The 19,628-nt window shown below is 47.5% G+C and overlaps 1 protein-coding gene and 1 long non-coding RNA gene across 3 annotated transcripts in view; one reads left to right on the forward strand and one right to left on the reverse strand.

The window, feature by feature from the left end:
* The window catches only part of RAD18 (RAD18 E3 ubiquitin protein ligase), a 35,845-nt gene extending 18,165 nt beyond the window's left edge, over positions 1-17,680 (reverse strand). Inside the window, exons 1-9 of the mRNA XM_048957538.1 lie at positions 17,527-17,680; positions 17,161-17,242; positions 15,351-15,412; positions 13,870-13,940; positions 8,446-8,801; positions 6,320-6,419; positions 5,071-5,255; positions 3,190-3,266; positions 2,425-2,485 (exon numbers count right to left, since the gene is read on the reverse strand). Coding sequence (XP_048813495.1) covers positions 2,425-2,485; positions 3,190-3,266; positions 5,071-5,255; positions 6,320-6,419; positions 8,446-8,801; positions 13,870-13,940; positions 15,351-15,412; positions 17,161-17,242; positions 17,527-17,580 — 1,048 coding nt within the window. The 5' untranslated portion in view covers positions 17,581-17,680. The remainder of the gene's footprint in view (positions 1-2,424; positions 2,486-3,189; positions 3,267-5,070; positions 5,256-6,319; positions 6,420-8,445; positions 8,802-13,869; positions 13,941-15,350; positions 15,413-17,160; positions 17,243-17,526) is intronic.
* Positions 15,903-17,154, forward strand: LOC125698772 (uncharacterized). Of its 2 annotated transcripts, none has more exons than XR_007379317.1 (3): positions 15,903-16,502; positions 16,821-16,919; positions 17,020-17,154. It is a non-coding gene; the product is annotated as an uncharacterized LOC125698772 (long non-coding RNA). The 2 variants fall into 2 exon arrangements; XR_007379318.1 differs by lacking the exon at positions 15,903-16,502 and adding an exon at positions 16,551-16,722.
* Positions 17,681-19,628: the final 1,948 nt, after the last annotated feature.

A 19,628-nucleotide genomic window follows, 5' to 3' on the forward strand; every position in this document is an offset into this window, starting at 1 on the left:
GAATAATTAGCCCTTCAGAGGGCATTTTTCACTTGTATTGCTCAGAAAATCTAAATGCACAAACACCTTACAAAAACCCATCAGCTCTAAATGCTCAAAGGGCTGCACAGCATTTTGCCAAGGGAAAACAGAACCTTGGTGCCTGAACAGCTCAACAGAAAGTGCAAGTAACCAGCTGCAGAAACAGTGACATCTCTTATTCTGTGCTGATTTACCTTCCAAACGCAATTCCCAGTTCTCTGCTTTTTGAGACTGACCTTACTGACAACAAGCCCCAGGGAAGCCGTGTGTTCCCAAGGCGCACTTTCCCAAACAACCTAACAGAAGCTCATCAAGGCTATCAGCCCCATCCTGGTAGCCTGGTTGGCACGCCTCTTGTTTTATCACCTCACAGCAGAGGGCAGCATCCCAACTAGAGAGAAAGAGCATGGATTTTCCCATTTCTGCAGTAAAGTAATTCCACTGTAACAAGATGGTAAGCACAACAATGACAGCAGAGCAGCAAGTAAGGATTTGCTCAAATGCAAAAGAAGAGGGCACAGAAATAAAACAAAGAAGTTGCTTTTCTTCAGAAGGCCTCAGGTACACAGGGATCTCTAGAGATGCCCTCACCTCCACTGCCAACCCTTAAAAGAGGTCTGGGAAGGGGTGGATCCTGGCTCCACTCTTCCAGTCACTTGGATACATTGCATGCACCTGAGCTCCCCTGGGCTGGCCCTGCCTTCCACCAGGTGCTCCACCACTGCTTCTAGCTGGGACTTAGCATTGCACCTAAGGCTGTGTTTATGGACCAGGAAGAACCCCAGCATACAGAACAAGCACCAAACCAATGTGCATCCTCAGCCTGTGGCAAGCTGAGGGCTGGGGGAGCTCCCACAGCTCCCACCTCAGGCCAGGCCTGGCCTCTCCCCAACACCTCCTGTCAGGTTCTGTTCCACACAAGGAAACACATCTGAAATACTTTTCTCATGTATTGTTTAGAGCTTACTCACGCCTGGTAGAGCTGAAGACTCCACATAAGGTCAACAACTCCTTGTAGTAAAAAAAAAAGTTCCTGCCCAAGATGCTTGTATGTGAAGCATGGCACATTTATTACATAATCCCTTTGGTGCTTCAGTTTTTCCAGCGTTACTATTTTTTGTTGTTTTGTTTCATGCTGCATCTACAAAGGTCTTCACATCACAATAAGTGTCCTGCCAATACAGGGCAGTGCTCAGATGCAACATAAATCACAGCTGTGCTGAAGCTACGTACCACGTACAGCTCGTAAAACCATGGGTATTTCAGTAATAAAAACAATTGCAGACATAATTACAAATATTTCAAACACCAGACAATAAATCACCGAGTGTCTGAATCCAAGTGTAAATTAAAAGACTTAGAGGGAGCAGCAGATTACATTTTTTTCCTATGCATTTTTTTTTTTCTTTTTCAAAGCTTGAAATAGAAGCCTGGCCATAAGGAAAGCAGGAGGTGACCCTGGGGATGGGAGGGAACATTGCAGTGCCATTGTTGAGCTCCCAGGGAAGAAGGTGGCTCCTGACCAGGACAACAGTGCTGGTTATACCCCACAAGGCAGCAGCGAGTGGAGCACTGACGGCAGCTGCTCCAGGGCTATCAAGCACTGTGCTTTGGGTTTGCTCTTTAGAGCTGTTTAAGCTTCCTGGGGAAAGATATCCCACTGAGGGATTAGTAAGTTCATGGGGAGTTTTTTTGTTGTTTGTTTGGGAGGTTGTTTGTTTCTGTAATTGGTTAGATTGGCGTTTTTTGTTTTGCTTTGTATTATATTGCTAGAGATTTCTGCAAGGCAAGAAAGCAATTATGAACCAGTTACTTGAAATTAGAAGAGAATGATTCAAAACCACAAACAGTGCATGTACAGCTGGAAAAAAAAATTCTCAGGAATAGAAGCAAAAAGCAAGGGGAAAAAATTACTAAAGATCTAGGCCCTTATTTAGCCTTTACAGAAACCCAACTAAAATCAACAAAGCTAAATCTAGCTGCAATATGGCATAATTTATACGCCCGAAGCAAGAGAAGAACACAAGGAAACAAGGGAAATGTGACCATACTGCAGATTTAAATACACCCCTAAGTACCACCAGAACAAGTTGTCCCTTCAGTGCTTTGCTCCTCCATGGCAAAAGCTGAGAAGCCCCATGTGTGCTGAACGCTGCTCTCCTGTCCCACAGTAGCCACCACTTCCAGGAGTGCAGGTGAAGTCTTGCAATAGAACTCTCAGAAGAACCTTTGCTTCTAAACTGAGCCTAAAAATGACTAAGCTGCTTAGATGGCTCCGAGGACAGACAAAGGGGTTTTGTTGGTGGTGGTTTGGTGGTTGTTTTTTGGTTTTTTTTTTTTTTTTTTTTTTTTTTTTAAAGATAGCTCATGAGGAAAATGGAGTGAAACCTGGATTTTACTCACGATAACTGGTATGAATCTCATCTATTTCCTCTTCTGTCTGGTCCTTTGTAAAGGTCAGGCTCTACAGAAATCACACAAATGTTTATTTACTAAGAGAAAAAGTTGATAAAGCTGCATAGTTTACAACTAAAAACTAACTGGGGGAAGGCTCACACATTCAATGTTCTCACACCAGCTCCTAGTGTCCCATCCACAGACGTAACACATGTTTAAAGTACACACTGTCTTGCTTTGCTTTCACAAAGACAAAGGACTAAACCAAAATACCCTGGGTAACACCCAGCATGTGTGGGCCATGAAGTTCTCCCTAATCCTGGACAATAAACGTGCACCAAAAGTCACAAAAGTATCATATGTCATGGGAAAAGAACAGGCACTACTGCTCACTACTGCTAATAGGGAAGCAAGGAATGTGCTAGATAAATCCTAGAGAATTCTAGAAAGCCAAATATTCCCCACACTACCACGGAGGGTCAAAGTCTTCCAATACATCCAAGGGGAACATTACTTCAGAATTGTTATTGCAATCAGAAAAAAAGTTCTCTTAAACAGTTTGGACATAGAGATATCAGCTATACTAAGAACTGCCCATGACAAATGACTGATAAGAGAAAATCAAGCAAGTTACAAGATGGTACACGCCAAGTCCAACACGCAGCCCAGAGTTCTGGCAGTTGCCATAACAAAGTGACAGGCAGACACACTGAGTGCCCACACTGCAGTTTCTCCTGTCCCTCAATTTAGGAACAAGGACAGTCAGCTTACGTTTTCACCACTTTTATTCAGTTCAAGCTGAACCCGAATCTTCTCATTCTTTTCCAGCTCTTTAACAATCTCCGCAACTGTTTGAAAACACAAGAAACGGATCGTTAGACAGGACTTGTTAGGGATGCAGCAGCACTGAACAAAACGGCTGCTAACAAATCAGAGAGACAAAGCCAGCAGCTCCCAGCAGTGCCCGCTCCGCCTCGAGCCGCACGCACGCTCGGTGCTCAGCTTCAAACAGTGCCCAGCACACATCCACTGGCAGCCAGCATTGCTCCGCCACAGCCGCAGCCCTTGTTTCATTTCCTTTGGGTTAAATTAATAGAAATAGGCAGTCTTTTTGAACCTTGTCTGAATCTTTCTCTACCACATTATGCTGCCTCCGAGACATAAAGGCATGCTGTTTATAAAGTTCTCATTCTATAGTATATCTTTAAGTGGAAGTTGAAATAACAAAACACACTGCTTATCTTACTTTTCCCTCCTAGCAGCTCCTCCGAGGCAGTGCGGAGCTGTCTGCAGGCTTCTGTCCAAAACCCATAGTCCAGGGACGGATTACAGCCTCCAACCATTAAGTCAGACACCTCAGCAGCACACAAACAGGCACAGCACTGTCTGCAGGGTTTGTTTTGACATTTACTTTTACAGACATGTTTCTACCCTTAATCATTGTCACAGAGCTCTGAGGTAGCTATGCAGATTACTAAAACAAATACTTGCACTAAGTGAAGCAGCCTGAGAACAAGAAGCTTATTGAGCTGTGAAGGAATAAAACCTGCTCAAAACTGGTTTAGGCAAAATCCAGGAATTTGGCACCTCTGCTTCCACAGAAGCTCAACAATTTGTATTTTATAGCGACCTTTGGTTCACTGCTACCACTGAAAATGCATGCCTGTGTGAGCTGGTTTAATAGTTCACCCTTCATAAATAGTCACTGAGCCAGAACTCCATAAAAGCTTTGCATTATTTAAGTGATCCCAGTTGAAGCACCCTGCAGTGCCCTGTGGAACTCTTCATTAGCTAGCTCAGATGAACTGCATGCATAGGGGTGATGTGATGCTTCATTGCAAGCACTGAGTGAAGAACTGCTACAAGAGCAGCAGCCCCCAGCATGCCAACACAGCCAACAGAGGGCCCTGTGCATGGCAGAGCTCCTGCCCCAGCACCTCAGAGCAGGCACAAGGCTCCAGCCTGGCAGCGCAGTGCTGCTAACCCTAGACATCCCTGCTGTGGATGAGCAGCACACAGTGAATGTGAACATTGGGGGTGCCACCCCAACCCCTACATACACCCCTTGCCCACACCAACGAGGCCAAGCCCACCCATCCCAGCTACTGGGAGCACTGAACGCACACAGACGCATCGACAGCTTCTGGAAGAAGCAGTGAACACGCATCAGGACCTCACTGTAAACACGAAGAGAAAAGGGATCAGCTATGGGGTGAGGAACGTCATTCCCCAGCCACACACCTGGGCTGTGCTGCCAGCAGCAGGCTGAGCACTGCCAGCAACCAGCGTGAGTGCTGCGGGACCCCTGCGCCTGCACTGCTCCAGAGAGCTGCATCACAGCTGGTCCTGCCAGAGACTGCTTCCAAAGGGCTGCCTGCCATCAGCTTCCAGTCAGATACAGAGCAATACAGCCAGAAATCCCAAGTCTCTCACACACGTCTGTGTCTTTGCGCCATTACTGCTATCACTTGCACAGCTGACAGATGACAAACGCCATCTTTAAAGAGAAGCATATTCTCTTCTTGTATAAATGGAATATAGCAAGAGCCATTCAAGATGTAAGAAACGGCCCCACTGCATGCAAAGCCAGGCAACACAAACGCATACAAAGAGCCTGCGATGATACAATCTTTCCTAGTATTTCTAACTTACCCGATTTGGGATTTAGAGAATCACACTGAGCATTATACATGTGCACAAATTCTTGGTGCCTTTTAACGAGCTGCTGACGGCTCCCACGGGAAGACAGTCCTTGCTCCTTCAGCTTCCTCTTCAAGTCACGATCAGAGAGCAAGTTGTAAACAACTTTAGGCATAGGCTTCCTTTTGTGAGCTGAACTGCAAAGGAGAAAGAAAACAACCCTTTTTTTAATTAATACCCCTACCAGGAATCCAAATGCTGACTTGTATTCTTTCAGGGCATCCCCTAGGAACACTATCTTGCATTATACTTTCCTAAATCCCAAGCAGTCTAGACAAAACAAGCAAAATTTAAAATTCTATTAGGGATGCGGGCTTGATACCAAACAGAGACCTGGCTTTTATTCTCATTCATTAGGAACAGTGGAAACAGTAAAAAAATCCCAAATGAAAATTAAAATGTAACATCAGATTCCTGTATTAGTTTACCACTTATTCATCTTCAAAACTCTCTAGCTTCTGGATTGCAATCTCAGCATGACTGAGCAAATTCAGAGCTCTAACAAAGTTACTTCCTAATTTAAGGTTCATAGGACCTGAATCAAACCACACACAGTAAAAGTTCCTCACAGCTGTCAGGTCTGATCAGTGAACCACAGCAGCCTATGTTTATGTTAGTAACAAAGACTAAAGGTTACACTTCTGATGTGAATGTGGCAGCTATAACAAATTCTAGGGTGGATGCTTAAATAGGAAGACATGCATGAACCTTATGAAATTTAACATCTTAAAAGAAAAGACCTTAACCTGAGTAACTTGAAGATAACTACAGCGAGCAGAGGAAGGCACAATTGTTATTGAAGCAATTCTCTTTTGGCCCATCTGACTCGGAGGAAACAAGTCATTCACCAGATGAAAAATGGGAAGAAGTGTTACAAAATAAAATGATAATGCTAATGGATGGGAATCCGATGACAACGACGTCCAAAGTTTTACAACCTATGTCAAATTCCTTAAAACAGCACTCAGTATTTTCTTACCCAAAACTAAAACAAACAGAACAAACAAAACCCACCACCAATTCTGGTTATCCACAACGCTGCTTTGAAAGAGGCAGATCACTGCGACAATACAAATGCAGCAGCTTCAGACTGACAGTAAGCAAGGAAAGCACGACGCCCTGCTCTGCAGCCCAGCAACTGCTGTGGGCTCCGCAGTGCAGAGGACTCCACGTGCTCACAGGAGGCTCAGCCCTCTCCTACCTCCTGAGGCGGTCCTTCTTCTCCTCTCTGCTCAGGCAGCTATCCAGGTGTTTGTTGATGTATGCCTCTGGAATAGCAACTCCACAAACAGGGCAGTCCACTGAAAGAAAGGGAGAGTGCTGTTACTGCTGCATACGCCTCAGCCGAAATCAAGCTGAAAAACTGTCGAGTAAAATGAAAATCCAGAATTGCAAGTTTGGTTTTATGTTCTTTAATAAGAAGGCAGATCTACGTGGAACCTTCCCTTTTAGCACTTGTCTTCAGAGCACTCATACTCCCCATTCTATGTACCATCAGAACGCATCTCACCTTCCTCCCTGCAGCTGGAGGGCACGAAAACTGTAGTAAAATCGTACAATAATACACACAGTACAAAGAAACTTCAGTACTAATATAAACATCAGCATATCTTTGTGATAATGCCTTTCATTTCTGCAACATTTCACTTTCCTTTATTTCAATAAGGCAGTATGGCAGGAATCTGTGCATGTTAACACTGTGTCCCCATCCATGCGTCTTGCCATCATGCCAGCACACGAGTTGGCAAACCTAACAGGAATCCTATGACCCCACCACGTGTCATTTTTTCAGAAGCACCTCTAAACTAACATGATTTCTGCTTGGAGACTCACAAACCCCTGCAACAGAGTCCCACCCGTGTCACAACTCTTCCTGCATCAGATTAGCAAGCAATACCTCTGCAGGCCACTTGCAAAGACACTCAAAAACAACGTCTGCCTTTGGCAATTACATCCTGGACGCTGTCAAAAACAAAAAGCTAACCTCAAATGAACAGTATGACATGGATCCTTTTCCCATTATCCTCTGTATTATCACGAGGAAAGTCAAGTTGGATTCAGAAAACAAAGCAAAACACAATAGCAAGAATACCATGAAATGCTGTAGGAATTCAGAGTTCACTGGCAATACTGCTTTGCAATTCCTGACTTACAACTAATTAGGACAGTTACGTTAACACGACAGTTATCAGCAGCCCGTTACTTTATTGAGTACAGCATTGCAGCTGTTAACACAGCAATCAGTCATCCTCACAAGGAGAACTTCAGCACTGCCTCTTTGAGTTTCTCCTTTCTGTTCTTTGACCAACTACGTTGCACTTGTGGAAGCAATTTCTGTGCAACACATCCTCGAGGACTTACTAAGGCCATAAAATGGTCAGCAAGTGAAAAATTCAATTCCTTAAGAATAAATGAGGTAAAATTTTATATTAGTTGTAAATTACTAATACGAGCAAGTCTGATGCATAGAACTAGAAAACATACCAGCTGGCTAAGTTGACATTATTTTCCTGCAGCTACTTTTCTAGCTGTGTTACGTTTTAAGCAGTATTTACCTGGCTAATGAATAAATATGAACTTCCAGGTTCCAGTCAAATAAATTGCTAAAAGAATAAAAAAATACAAACTATTAGGTCTGAGTGCTTTGCTCCAGCCAGCTGCACACCGGCCCCCTCCAACTCAGGACCATCCTAGGATTCTCTACGGCTTCTAATGGAAAAGCTGCCCGTCACAATATTTATTTATGAAGACACTGCCAATTTTGTTGTAGTTGATTAGTATAAATGAACATTTTCATGCTTCAGTACATTAATCTTAACACTGTAAGATTACAGAATATAAAGCAGGATACTTGTAGAGAGTCTATAGATAGGAACATCAACAAAACTGAAACCATGATCAGTTTGGTTGTGGGTGCACCCCCAAATGACTAACGTGATGAAATACTTTGCTTCTGGTTACTGAGGATAAGCAAGAACAACAAACATCAGTGTCTGTCTGCTCGTGAAAGGGAAGAAGAGAAAATGAGTAAATTTGTTGTGCAACCATTGTTTTTAAGAGTTGTTATTCAATACAAAGGAATCTGTAAGAGTCGAACTCGGTTTAATTACTTTGTATCAGCCCAAATTTCCTCATCAAGAATATGCTTGCAGCAGTAATGTGAATGAAGCACAACCCAGCTAGACAGGAAGCATCTGAGCATGCCAACGCTCTAATTGCAGATCAGAACAGTGCAGGAGATGGATGCCACAGACTGACGCGCTCAGCCAGATGCAACCACAGACTTGGGGAAGTGATCAGAACAAAAGCAAAAATTAAGTATCTCACCTTTGTTGACTATTTTTACCACAGATGTAGAAGGCTTCTCACCACTGTTGGTGCCTTCAGGACTCCCTCGTGGTCCTGCTTTGTTGTCTTTGCTAGCAGCCCCTGGAGAACTGCTGCTGATGTTACGATGTTCCTCTGTTTTGCAAACTTTCCAATCTGTTCCTGCCAGACCATCTGTCTTTGTCAGGGTACAAACATTCTCCTTTTTCAACAAACTGTCAATCACTGGCACCTCTTCTTTTACAACTGGCGAAGACGTGGAAGTCTTGGCGTGGCTTTTGCCAATTGCACGCCTACTACAAGCCAATGGAGATGAAATCAGTGGTGTATCCAAGACCAACTGGACCAGCTGTTGCCTGGAAGCATCCAGAAGACAACTGTTAGCTGCATCTAACAGTTCTGTTAGCTCTTTCTCTGAAAACAGAAAACAGCTGGAGTTTTTCCTCCATTCCTTCCTCTCTGAGCAGTTGCTAACACGAAGCACTTGGGAATCATCTCGCCCACACAAACCAGGAGCATCCCAGTTCAGTGTTACCACGCTCTACAGATTGCAAAAATCAGTTTCCCAGTTTATAAACAAAACAAGTTACATTTCATTTTGCAAATGTTATAAAATAAGCATCAACATATCACATGGAATGCAAAGAACAAGTTTTCCCTCTTACTTGAGAGTTGTAGATAACTGCTTTCAGGACAGCGCTCCAAGCACTGGATCAGCTGAGGCAAAGGCGTACCAGAAAGTTTCTGTGTTCTTTGTCCCCTCCTGCTGGGGATCTCCAGAGCACAGCCCAACAGGCACCCACCAAAGCAGTAACCAAACACCCGTCAGCTCGTGAGACCGAGCGTTAGGTAACCCCACCTACACACCTCAGTGACAATGAGACAACAGCAACAAACACTCCACTGCTTCTGTAGCTGGAATGAGAAGACCACCACAGGTCTTAGGGGCTGCTTTAACAAGGCGCACACCCTGGGGCACAGAGCAGTTCACATCACCCACACACAGGAGCCAGCAGAAGAACCTGTGCAGGCCCTCACCTGGTCCCCTCTCATGTCCTGCTGCCCTCCCACACAGCCTGCACACAACCCTCCTGCTGAGCTCCCCATGCAGCAATGCCTGCACACCTGCCCTCCCTGCCCCAAGCTGTTCTGTCCCCACGAGGTGGGCAGAGCCTCCCCCTGCTCCTCTTTACAGCAGGGTAACAAGGCAGGAGCAGGAAGAAGGGGCAGCTTCTGAGGACACTGAGGAGTCCAGGAGCCACTGCCAACAGCAGCACTGCACTCGGGCACCTCAGGGCCCCCACCTTGCCGTGCAGCCTGCACTACAGAGCAGCAGGACAGGGCTGTGTTCAGGGCAGGGCCATCAGCACGATGCCATCTCCCCCCAGAGACAAGCTGCCGCGCTGCCACAGAGCCGCACAGCGTGCTTGCTATCCCTCAACACGTGTATGAGCCCAAAAGAGCACAGCAAGCCTGTAACACCACAAAGCCTTCCACATCCACAGCACACTGACCTCCTCAAGCACAAGGTACCTTCTGTGCATTTCTACTACGGCTGCTGCTCAGTAAGTTCATGCTTTTCATTTAAGCACTGTGACCTGGCAGCTTGGATTTTGACGATTCTCTCCCCGAGGTGACAAAGCCTGTGAAAAGAGAGCAGCTGGGGGAGTGGAGTTTCATTTCTATGCCTCCCCTCAAGGCCCCAGACCATACAACTTTCTGGTATACGACCTCCCTGTTCTGACATAAACACAGCACAAGGTGCTGGTCAGACATCAGCTGTTTCAAGCTATCCCTGCACTTAGCCAGCACGCCGAGCTGAAGAGAAAGGAGCTCAAACCAGCACAGCAGCAACATGGCACTCCTGCAGCATTCACAGAACAGAAAGGATTGCCCCTGAGACACACAGCTCTAGATTCTCAATTTGCAAAGTCTTTAACTCAGAAAGAATAAATAAGAGTTGACACAATTTGGATTACTATTCATTTTCTGTAAAAAAAGCACTCGGTGACGCGGCTTTGGAACAAGCACTGCCATTAAGCTGCTTTTGCCCATAATAAGAATGAAATGTAGGTGTGCTTTATGATTGTACCGTTTCAGTGTTAGGTAACTACTTGGAAAACTCACCAGTCTTTTAAGGTAAAGATTCACCACACATCTGGGAAGAACTAATTAATATGTATCTTTGAATGTTTTGAGAAGGTACCTGAGTCAGTGGGTGAGCCCACAGTCACACTGCTTTAAGATCAGTTTCTAGTGAATAAATAGAGCACGGAGCTCAGCACACTTAGCATTCTGTGCAGTTATATTCGAGCTGGACTCAAAGCCCAGCCTGGAGTTCAAGCTTCCTGGATTACCCTATGCAATGAGCACATTTGTCAGTAGCAATTCTCATGCATCCCAAGGCACTGTGACTTTTTACAGTACAAACAAGCACAATTAAGCGTGGCAGCAAAACTATGTTCTTCTGTCTGCACATGCCTAGATATGGACTGGAAGTTTTTCAGGAGGTTAATTCCCCAGCTGATGCAAATATAGAGTGGAGTAGCCACTGTTGTCATAGGATCAACTTCACAGGAAACTCAGGAGCCAGCTAAATGGGAACATGAACAGAGTCCCTTTACACAACCCTGTCCCAGCTCTGCTTCACATTTGCTATTGACAAGGGCTATGTTTCATCCTAAAGTGTCATCTGACACAGCACTGCTGCCCAGGGCCATCAGCAGCAATAACAGGCATTATTAAGCATCTCACCTGCTGCAGATAAATGCACAACATTCTTCAGCCTACAGGTTAAAACTGCAGCCGCAGAGGAGCTGACACAACAATAGAAATGCAAGAATGGTGGTTTCTTCTGACTTCCCAGGTTTCCACACAGCAGCCAACCATTAAGGTAGATGGGCAAACAGCTCATCTTTTCAGTGCATTTTCTACTGCTTTGAGAGCTCCTCCTCCTGTCAGAGTAATGCAGTCTGTACCTGCACCTATCAGATACTGCTGTTGATTTTCTCCCAGCATATACTGCTTAGCTGGCACGTATCACCATGTACTCACACTGCCTGACAGCACCCGTAGAATTCAAGATTCACTTCAGCCTCTTTTTGCAAGGCTTTCCCCCGATTCACTGTTTCACCACATTTCTCTCTCAGGACACACCACACCACCACTGCTCACACCTGGATCCTCTGAAGAGGGCTCTGCTCCACGCAATGCTGTCCCTCAGGAAAGCTCAGCACCCAGTGACGTGCTGTGCCAAGGGACAGGCTCCTGAGCTGGGGGACAGTGTTGTGAGAGCCATAGGACAGAGCCCTGGTGTACGAGCACCTCTCTCTGAATGCAATAGCTAACACTTGCACAAAGACAGCCAGAATTGTCACCACAGATATGCAGCTCACCTACAGATCGACTCAGGCGATAAATGTTAGCACAGTATGTCTTTCAGATAGCTTCTCACTTTGCATGGTTTTTTCCAGTTACTTCCACTTAGGTTACGTACTCTGTGCTCTAAGGAATCTAACACAGCCTACTGTCAGCTTGGAGAGGCTGTAGCTGATAAAGTTTTACTACACTGGCACAAAAGCAATACATGTGTCATAGCTGACAAACCTGTTTAACTGCACTGGATACCTTCTCAACGGTGAAACACGAACGCACAAGATGTCGGTGTGTCCTTACACTCGCTGTGTAACCCAAAAGCCCCTCTGTCCCCCATTCTTTTCAACAGATATTTGGGCTGGGCAAGCAGTTGCAGTTATTTCAGTTTAGCTGTGAACAGACATTCATCCTGGCACACTGCACCTGATAAAAACTCCGTTCATAAAGGAAAGGCGGCACACATAGCACTGCCATGCCAAGGGCTGAGAAACCCTGCGCACGAAGCCCTGCACGACAAGCCAAGAGAGCAGAGTGCAGGCTGCTCTTGGTCCCCAGCAGGAACTGCAGGGTGCAGGTGAGAGCGCTGCGCTCCCTTCCCTCCCGCACTGCTCGGCTCCTTCACGAGCACAGCGCGAAGGCAGCAGTGCTGAGCGCAGCCCATCACCACGGGGGCTGCAGCTCTGCAAACACACGGCCGAAGGCTGAGCGCGGATCGGCGGGATCAGCACTCGGCTCTATTGAGAACCATTTCCATTCCCACGCACACGCTGACCTTGGAGCACAGCTTTGACTTCGCTAACTACTCAAGCATTAACATTTCCTTTCCCTACAGGCCTGACTTCAAAACGTATTTGCATTTTTTGAAATATTGAAAAGCCTTAATGCCTAATTTTCACAAATGCTGAATTACCCGAGGCTCAAAGTCAAGGCACGACGCACTTTAAGAACTTCACTCGTTTCAAAAATCAGACCCTGGAGTGTGGATTTGTTTTAGGGCGGGCCAAAGGGAAACAGAAGCAGGGGAAGGGAGCCAGAAGACACATCCTGTACAGCACATCTAGGCAGAAAATGCTACGGATAGCAGCACACAGCATTCTGCACCAAGCAGCCCCTAACTCACAGCTGCCTGCCGAGCAAATGCAGTGCCAGGCTACGAGAGAACAACGCGGGGTGCCCAGCATCTGAAGCGGTGCAAAGTTTGCTTGCTGTCTGCACTCCTGTTTCATTTCACTTCAGCAGGCACCTCTGTCAGCCGTTCACCATCAGGCATTTCTCAGCGAGCCCCAGAGCAGCTCTGCTCCCACAGCTCGCCCAGGTGAGGAGCAGGACACCACCACCCCTTCAGGCTTATTGATTCAGCTTCACGTTGAGAAATTGATCGACCTCCGAGTCACAGAAGGAAAGGTTATTGATCTTAGCTCTGCTAAGATTTATTCTGATCCATTAAGGCAGTCCGAAAAATTAACAGTTAAGATTCATTATCATAATGGATCCAAGTCAGCACTACCTGTTCCCTATGAAATTAGATGTTACCAAAATACAGTAATCCACTTATCAGCAAAAAACACTGAAGTCAGAGTTCCAGCTAAAATATTGGAACTGCAGAATCTCAATTCTTGGAATAAAATCAAATCTAATAGCAGTCATACAAAAGATTAGTTCCTTGTCACACAGAAACTCCCTTAAGAAACAAAGCCATAAGGACTATGCTTCCTGTTGCTTATGAAGCCAAGAATCCCAGTGATTTAAATCTCCAGATTTATTTCAGTAAAAAGTGCCCTATCATGCATCTTCCATAGCTGTAGGAATCCCTGCAGAAAACAGAGCAGTCACAGAGCTGCCTCCAGGCAAAAGCAAGCACAGCTCACACATCTGCAGGATGCACCTACCATGTCACATTGATTTTGTGCTTCTTTTAAGGGGATGAGATCAAAAGTGAACCAAATCAAACAGAAAAGGTGAAAGCACAATATTCCATTACAACACCCCAAGCCAAACCTCCCTTTGGACTGCCAAACTAGAGACAGTATTCATAAGTCTGCAGCATACCTTGCAGAACTGAAGCTCTTTACCAGCTCATCTAACGCCCGGTTGTTTTTCAGGTCAGACTCCGAGACAGCCTGTTAGGGGAGAGGAAAAGAGAGGAAGAAAGCAAAACAAACAGTCAAATACCATGAAAACAGCAGGTATCCTGAAGGTGTCCATTGTCCTGTAACTTCTGTGGACCTGTGCTTGAGCCACCAGCCCCCCAGACTGTAACGTGAATAAGAATGCATAGAGCATAAGCATTTTTTCCTTAAAAACAACTAAATTAAGAGCCTGAGGACTGTGAGTCTGCCAGGTGATCAGCAACACAGAAACTGCAGCAGAAAGGCAGAAGGAGCAAACCCAGTGCACCCCAACGCCAACGGTGCTCTACTGTAGCCACACTACAATCATTTTGGAAACCAAAACAAGGAGCCAATCAATGTGACAAGAACTTTAAGCAACAGGGAATGAAAAGAGATGAAGATGTTAATCTCTGGGGTGAAGATGGAAAAAGAAACGGGAATCATGAATTCAATGGGAATTCACACATTCAATTCATTCTTTTAAAGCAATTTCTGGTTTTTATCTCTCTGGCTGTTTTTCTTTGCCCTTCTTTCACCGTAACTCAACTTCTACTGGTCTTGTTCATACCACTCGTGATGCTTTTTAAGGAGGCACCAGTGAGATGTACTCCCAGAAACATGCATCAAATAGTCTGTGCTTGTTTGCATGCTTAAAAACTGACAAAGTTACAGCTAGCTCTGCTTTTCAGTCTTGAAAAGTCTCATCTGGTGGATGCTTTACAAACACAGAAGAAAATGCCTTCTACCTTGCCAATGCTCACAAAGCACCACTGATTGTTTTTGGGCAGCCCTAACATTTGTAAGGATTCAATACAACACACTGGCTTAAGACAGAAAGCTAGCCTAGGGCCTGGGGTAAACTGCATGCTGTGTGCTTTGAGCAGAAAGGGCCTCGAGTCAGATGGCAATGGTCACCCAGCTGCAGGGCAGGCAAAGCTGCAGAGTGCTTCCCACACGTGGGCTCACTCTGGCAGGACACATCTCCTCTCCCTGCCACGCGTCACAGCTCTTCCATCCCCAGAAGGCCACACAGCACAGCCCATGCACTGACCACTGTGTGATCTGTGGATGCTTCTAAAGCTGTGAAAGAATGGGAAGTGAGGCCTCTCAACCACAGAACACTGAAATGCTTTAACTTAGCACTCACATTTTGATTTATTTTAAACAAATCAGGAGGCAACACTGAATGCTTCATGACAGATTTCGTACGCAGCTCAGAGCCAAAACTGAGCTTTCGTGCTCCATCTGCTTTTGCTGATTGAAAACTACCAGAGAAATTCACCTACTACAGAGATCAGAGCACCACACTTAGTCCAAACTGCTGCCTACGAAAGGGAAGGTGGTAGAACACACCCAGAATTGCAGCCCAGACAGCAGTGTGCTGAGATGGCTAAAAACAACACAAAGACAACCACTTACCACACAGCACGTTGGACACTGAGTTTTGTAGGACAAAAACTTGCGTATGCACAGGGAGCAATCTGGAAAAAGAAAAGATACAACTCTTAACAGGTCTCCTTCACACGCAGTTCAATACATACTTGTTAGTACATTCTGATATACATATACACGTTTTCCTATCTACACATGTAAGCTATGCCACAACACACCAGTTGTGTTGAAACTATGCCATTTTTCCATAGAATTAAATACTTCTTTCCCCAGAATCTGTGGCAAACAAAGCCAACATGTTTACTGAGAAGAACAGCTAAGAATGGTGAGAAGCAGCACAGGAATGCTAAGTGAGAGGCAGCTTAAACGTTTCCTAGTAAAAGCAAGTCACATCGCCGCCAGGGGATCGATCCTTCGGCAGCCTCCATGGTGAAATACACCACAAGCTTCATTTTGTTGCAATAAATCCCTGGTATTACCCCGCTGCCAGTGCTCATCCGTGAGCTTTTATAACCACTTCAAGGGACAAAAAGCACCGCTACTCCCCAGCAGATTTCTCTTACAGAATGTGACTGGAGAGTTTCAGCAGATGCTTTTATTATGTGAAGGAAACAGGAACGGCCCTTCTGTTCTGTCTCTGAAGACACAACCAAAGCGCTGCAGCCGTCGATTGGCTCTTGCCAGGAGAGCTGCCCAGCACCACCCACTGCAACAGGGGAGGGGCGTTAAGGGGCGGTGGGCGCAAACATTACAGATGGCTGCAAGCCCCACAATGGAGCATTAAGAAAAACAAACCAACAGAAAAAAGTTCTGCCAGCAAATGCAAAGGTAGATGCATCTCCTCTTCATCTATTTATAAACAATCATTAACAGGAGAGGACTTTTTGGTCCACTGGACTGAAGAAATGACACAGAGACAACCTACAAGGAAACATTTCAGGACATCTTGATTTACAGAGGAAAAGAGAGGCTTGCTGCAAAGCGCAGGGGAGGATCAGAGGAGAACCTGCCAAACAAGGCAGTCAGCCCCTTCGGAAGCCACAGGCATCAGAGCCAATCCACGGGCAGCTCCAACACGCCTGCTGCAAAGTGCGCCCACTGCAGGCACACTCTTCTCAATGCCTACAGCTTTGCCAAGCTAAAGCAGATTTCACCACGGAGCTATAATGTCCCCTTCAGGTAAGTGCTACTGTTTCTGAACAAAACAATTGTAAGCCTTTATTTGAAGGCTTCCCTCTTCTCTGACTCCCCGGGAAGCACTTTGCTACCGCACCCAGCAGGCAGCAGCCCCGCAGACAGCTGTACCTCAAACACTTCATGGGCTCAGCGCTACAGATCGGGTTTTGTTCCACCATCATGGCTGAATGAAGGACATTTAAGTAAAGGATTTCAGGACCAGGTGATTTCTGAGTGCACTGACCCCAGCAAGAGGTTTTCATATTGTCAGAGAAGTCAGTGTCCACTTCGCAGCTCTCACCCCAAACTGCTCTTCCACAGCCCCACACAGGAAAACATCCCTGCTGCCCAAACCACACAGGGAAGGGCTACATGTTTCGTAAGCAAGCTCAGAACCAGAGACCTCTGTGCATCATGGTGGTAAGTAACAAATGGCCAAACCACGACTGCCCTGTGAAACTCTGTGGGAGAGAAAAATCTCACGCAGACATTTTTTAATAACTTTGTCACCCACACGTAGGAGTTGAAGGTTCGGTCAGCCCTCGGGGCCGCCGCGTTTTGGCCTGCACTCCTTGTAACGACCGGGAGACGCGCCACGCAGGGCACGGAGCAGCGGGACGGGGCGGCAGCGACCGCAGAGGGCAGAACGGGCCGCACTTACAGTTATGGGAGCATTGCGGGATGATCACTGCGATGCTGAAGTAATCGAAGCAAATCCCACAGCGCAGTAGATCGTCCACGGCCTGCAACGAGAGCGGGCTGGGTGAGTGGCTGAGGCACCGCTGTGCCCGGCGGACAGCACGGCACGGTATGGTGCGGTATGGTGGTGCGGTACGGTAGCACGGTATGGTACGGGTATGGGTATGGCATGGCATGGCACGATAGCACGGCGCGGCACGAAACACAGACCCGGGCCTGGCCTCCATCCCTGCAGCGGCTCCGCAGCAGCCTCCACCTGAGGCCGGGACCTGTGGGCTGCCGCCCCCCAACTCCCCCGCCCCGCCCCGCCCCGTCCCGCCCCACGCACCTTCAGCGGTGACAGGCTGGCCGGCCACGGTGGCTCGGGCAATGCTAGCGCCATGATCCCGCGCCCGCTCCCGGTCCGAATCCCGCGCGCCGCCGCGCACCACTTCCGGTCGCGGTGGCTGCCGGGAGCTGTAGTCCCGCGCGACGTTGCCGAGACGCGCGGCTCTGCGCACGCGCGCGGCCCGCGGTGGCGGCGCGGTCCCGTAGCGGAGCTGCCCGCGTTCGCCTGCGCTGCCGCTGTTTGCCGCCGGTCGCGTCGCTGCGCAGCGCTCTTGGCACGCGGCGCGGTTCACCTTTGAATGCATCGGTCCGCGTGCCGGTAACGCCTGGCGCTGCCTCCTTCCTTTCGCACGTCTCTGTCAACCGCTTCGGCTCTGTTGCTCCTTACGGTGGAAATCACCGTGCCGTTACCTGCAGCGCTCGCAGCCCAGCTGCCACGGAACCGACCCCATCTGTTCGTAATAAACACCTTTTGATAATGACACCACCTGAACTCATCAGCGATTCATATTTCCTCCTTTCTGTTTGCAGTCTTGTTGGCAGCTGAGGTTTTCAAAGTCCCATTGCATGTCTCTGCCCTCTCTTATGCTTCAACTAAAATGTGGCATTTATCACATTGCTAAGCAGTAGTGCTGAGCACGCGGGTGGTTCTGGCATCAGGAATCTGTTCGTAGTGTTTCCCTCCACATCGGCCTTCCAGCACAACGTTGTTTCCCACTGCTCCACCAAAAGCCACCTGCAAGCTTCAAAGTGAAGCTGCACTGACAAAGCCGGGGTGGGCAGCGGCTGCAGGATCTGCTGTGGCTCAGTTCCTCGCCCCTGAAGCACAGAAGCAGCACCCAGTAACAGCCTGTGTGTTTGGCAGCATGTAATGCAGGACTGAGAGCATCTCCGGGCAGAGCTCCCTCTGTGCCAAACCACACCACCAGGCTGACAGCAAGGAGCCTCAGCTGAATGAGCACAACACAAACAGCTCCTGAAATGGAGGGGTCCCACAGTCATGGCGACGCGGCACTGCGGGATGTGATCGGTGGGCACACTGGGATGGGGGGGCTGTGTGGGGATCCTGCACTGTGTGGTGCTTGTGCCGAGGTTTGCCCTGCAGCAAGGATGATGCTGGCTGCTGCTCCCAGTGCCACCTCTGCCCACACCACAGCTCTGTGGGCACCTGCTCTTCTCATGCAAAAGTAACTCGAAAGTGCAGTGAAAACTCTCTTCCTTTACGGGTTTGTTTGTCTTCTTTGGTGGTTTCAGGCCAGTGTAAATCAATGGAAAAAATGTCACAGCTCAGAAGAGCAGTCTGGAAACTTCCATCACAGAGCTGTCAGAATGAGCATCTGGAGCAGCCAGAAATAATATTTAACTTTCTCTCGAACTGTCATGAGATGGGTGCAGTGAGCACAGCCAATCTGAGCATCTGATAACGCAGCGATGCTGATGGGTCGGGGCTAACTGAGGGCAGAGGTAAATGCTATGGGGCACCAGGGGGGAAGAATCTACAAATGGGAGAGTTTTCAGAAAGGGCTGGTTTGGCTCAGCCAGGCGTTGCCACGTTCACTACATGCACTGCCTGCTTGGCTCCTTTCCCTTGGGAAAACGTGGCAAACACTCCAACCCCCCGTGCTGCGGTACTTCAGGAGATGGGTAACACCACGATCCCCAGCGCCTGCTGAAGGCCATCTGCAGTGTCTCAATGGAGAGCGGCCTGCAGGGCTGCAGCAGTCATCTTTTTTAATTTCTCATTCTAACAAAAGTGGGGGGAGCTGATTTTCACAGCACAGGTGCAGAGCTCCTGCAGTGGAGCTGAGGGCAGGGCTGGGATCGGTCCCGGCGGGCACAGCGCCGTGCTGTGCGCTCACTGCCCCGTGCCCTTCGCTCCTGCTCCAGAGAGAGATGGAAAATCTTTCCCTCATTTGCTAAAGGCACTTCACTGATTTTAAATGTGGGGTGGGGAGAATTAAACATTTCACTTATTTGTCTCATTTAATCCAGCCAGCAGGACCAAAAGCACTCACTGTGCTCTGTGCCGAAGCTCAGAGCATTAACCACTCCACGTTCTGCCACCGTTTCTTTCCTATTTCGCTCCTGCGTTCTCTTCATCCC

Source organism: Lagopus muta, chromosome 11 (assembly GCF_023343835.1).
Source record: "Lagopus muta isolate bLagMut1 chromosome 11, bLagMut1 primary, whole genome shotgun sequence".
Classification (NCBI taxonomy): Eukaryota; Metazoa; Chordata; class Aves; order Galliformes; family Phasianidae; genus Lagopus; species Lagopus muta.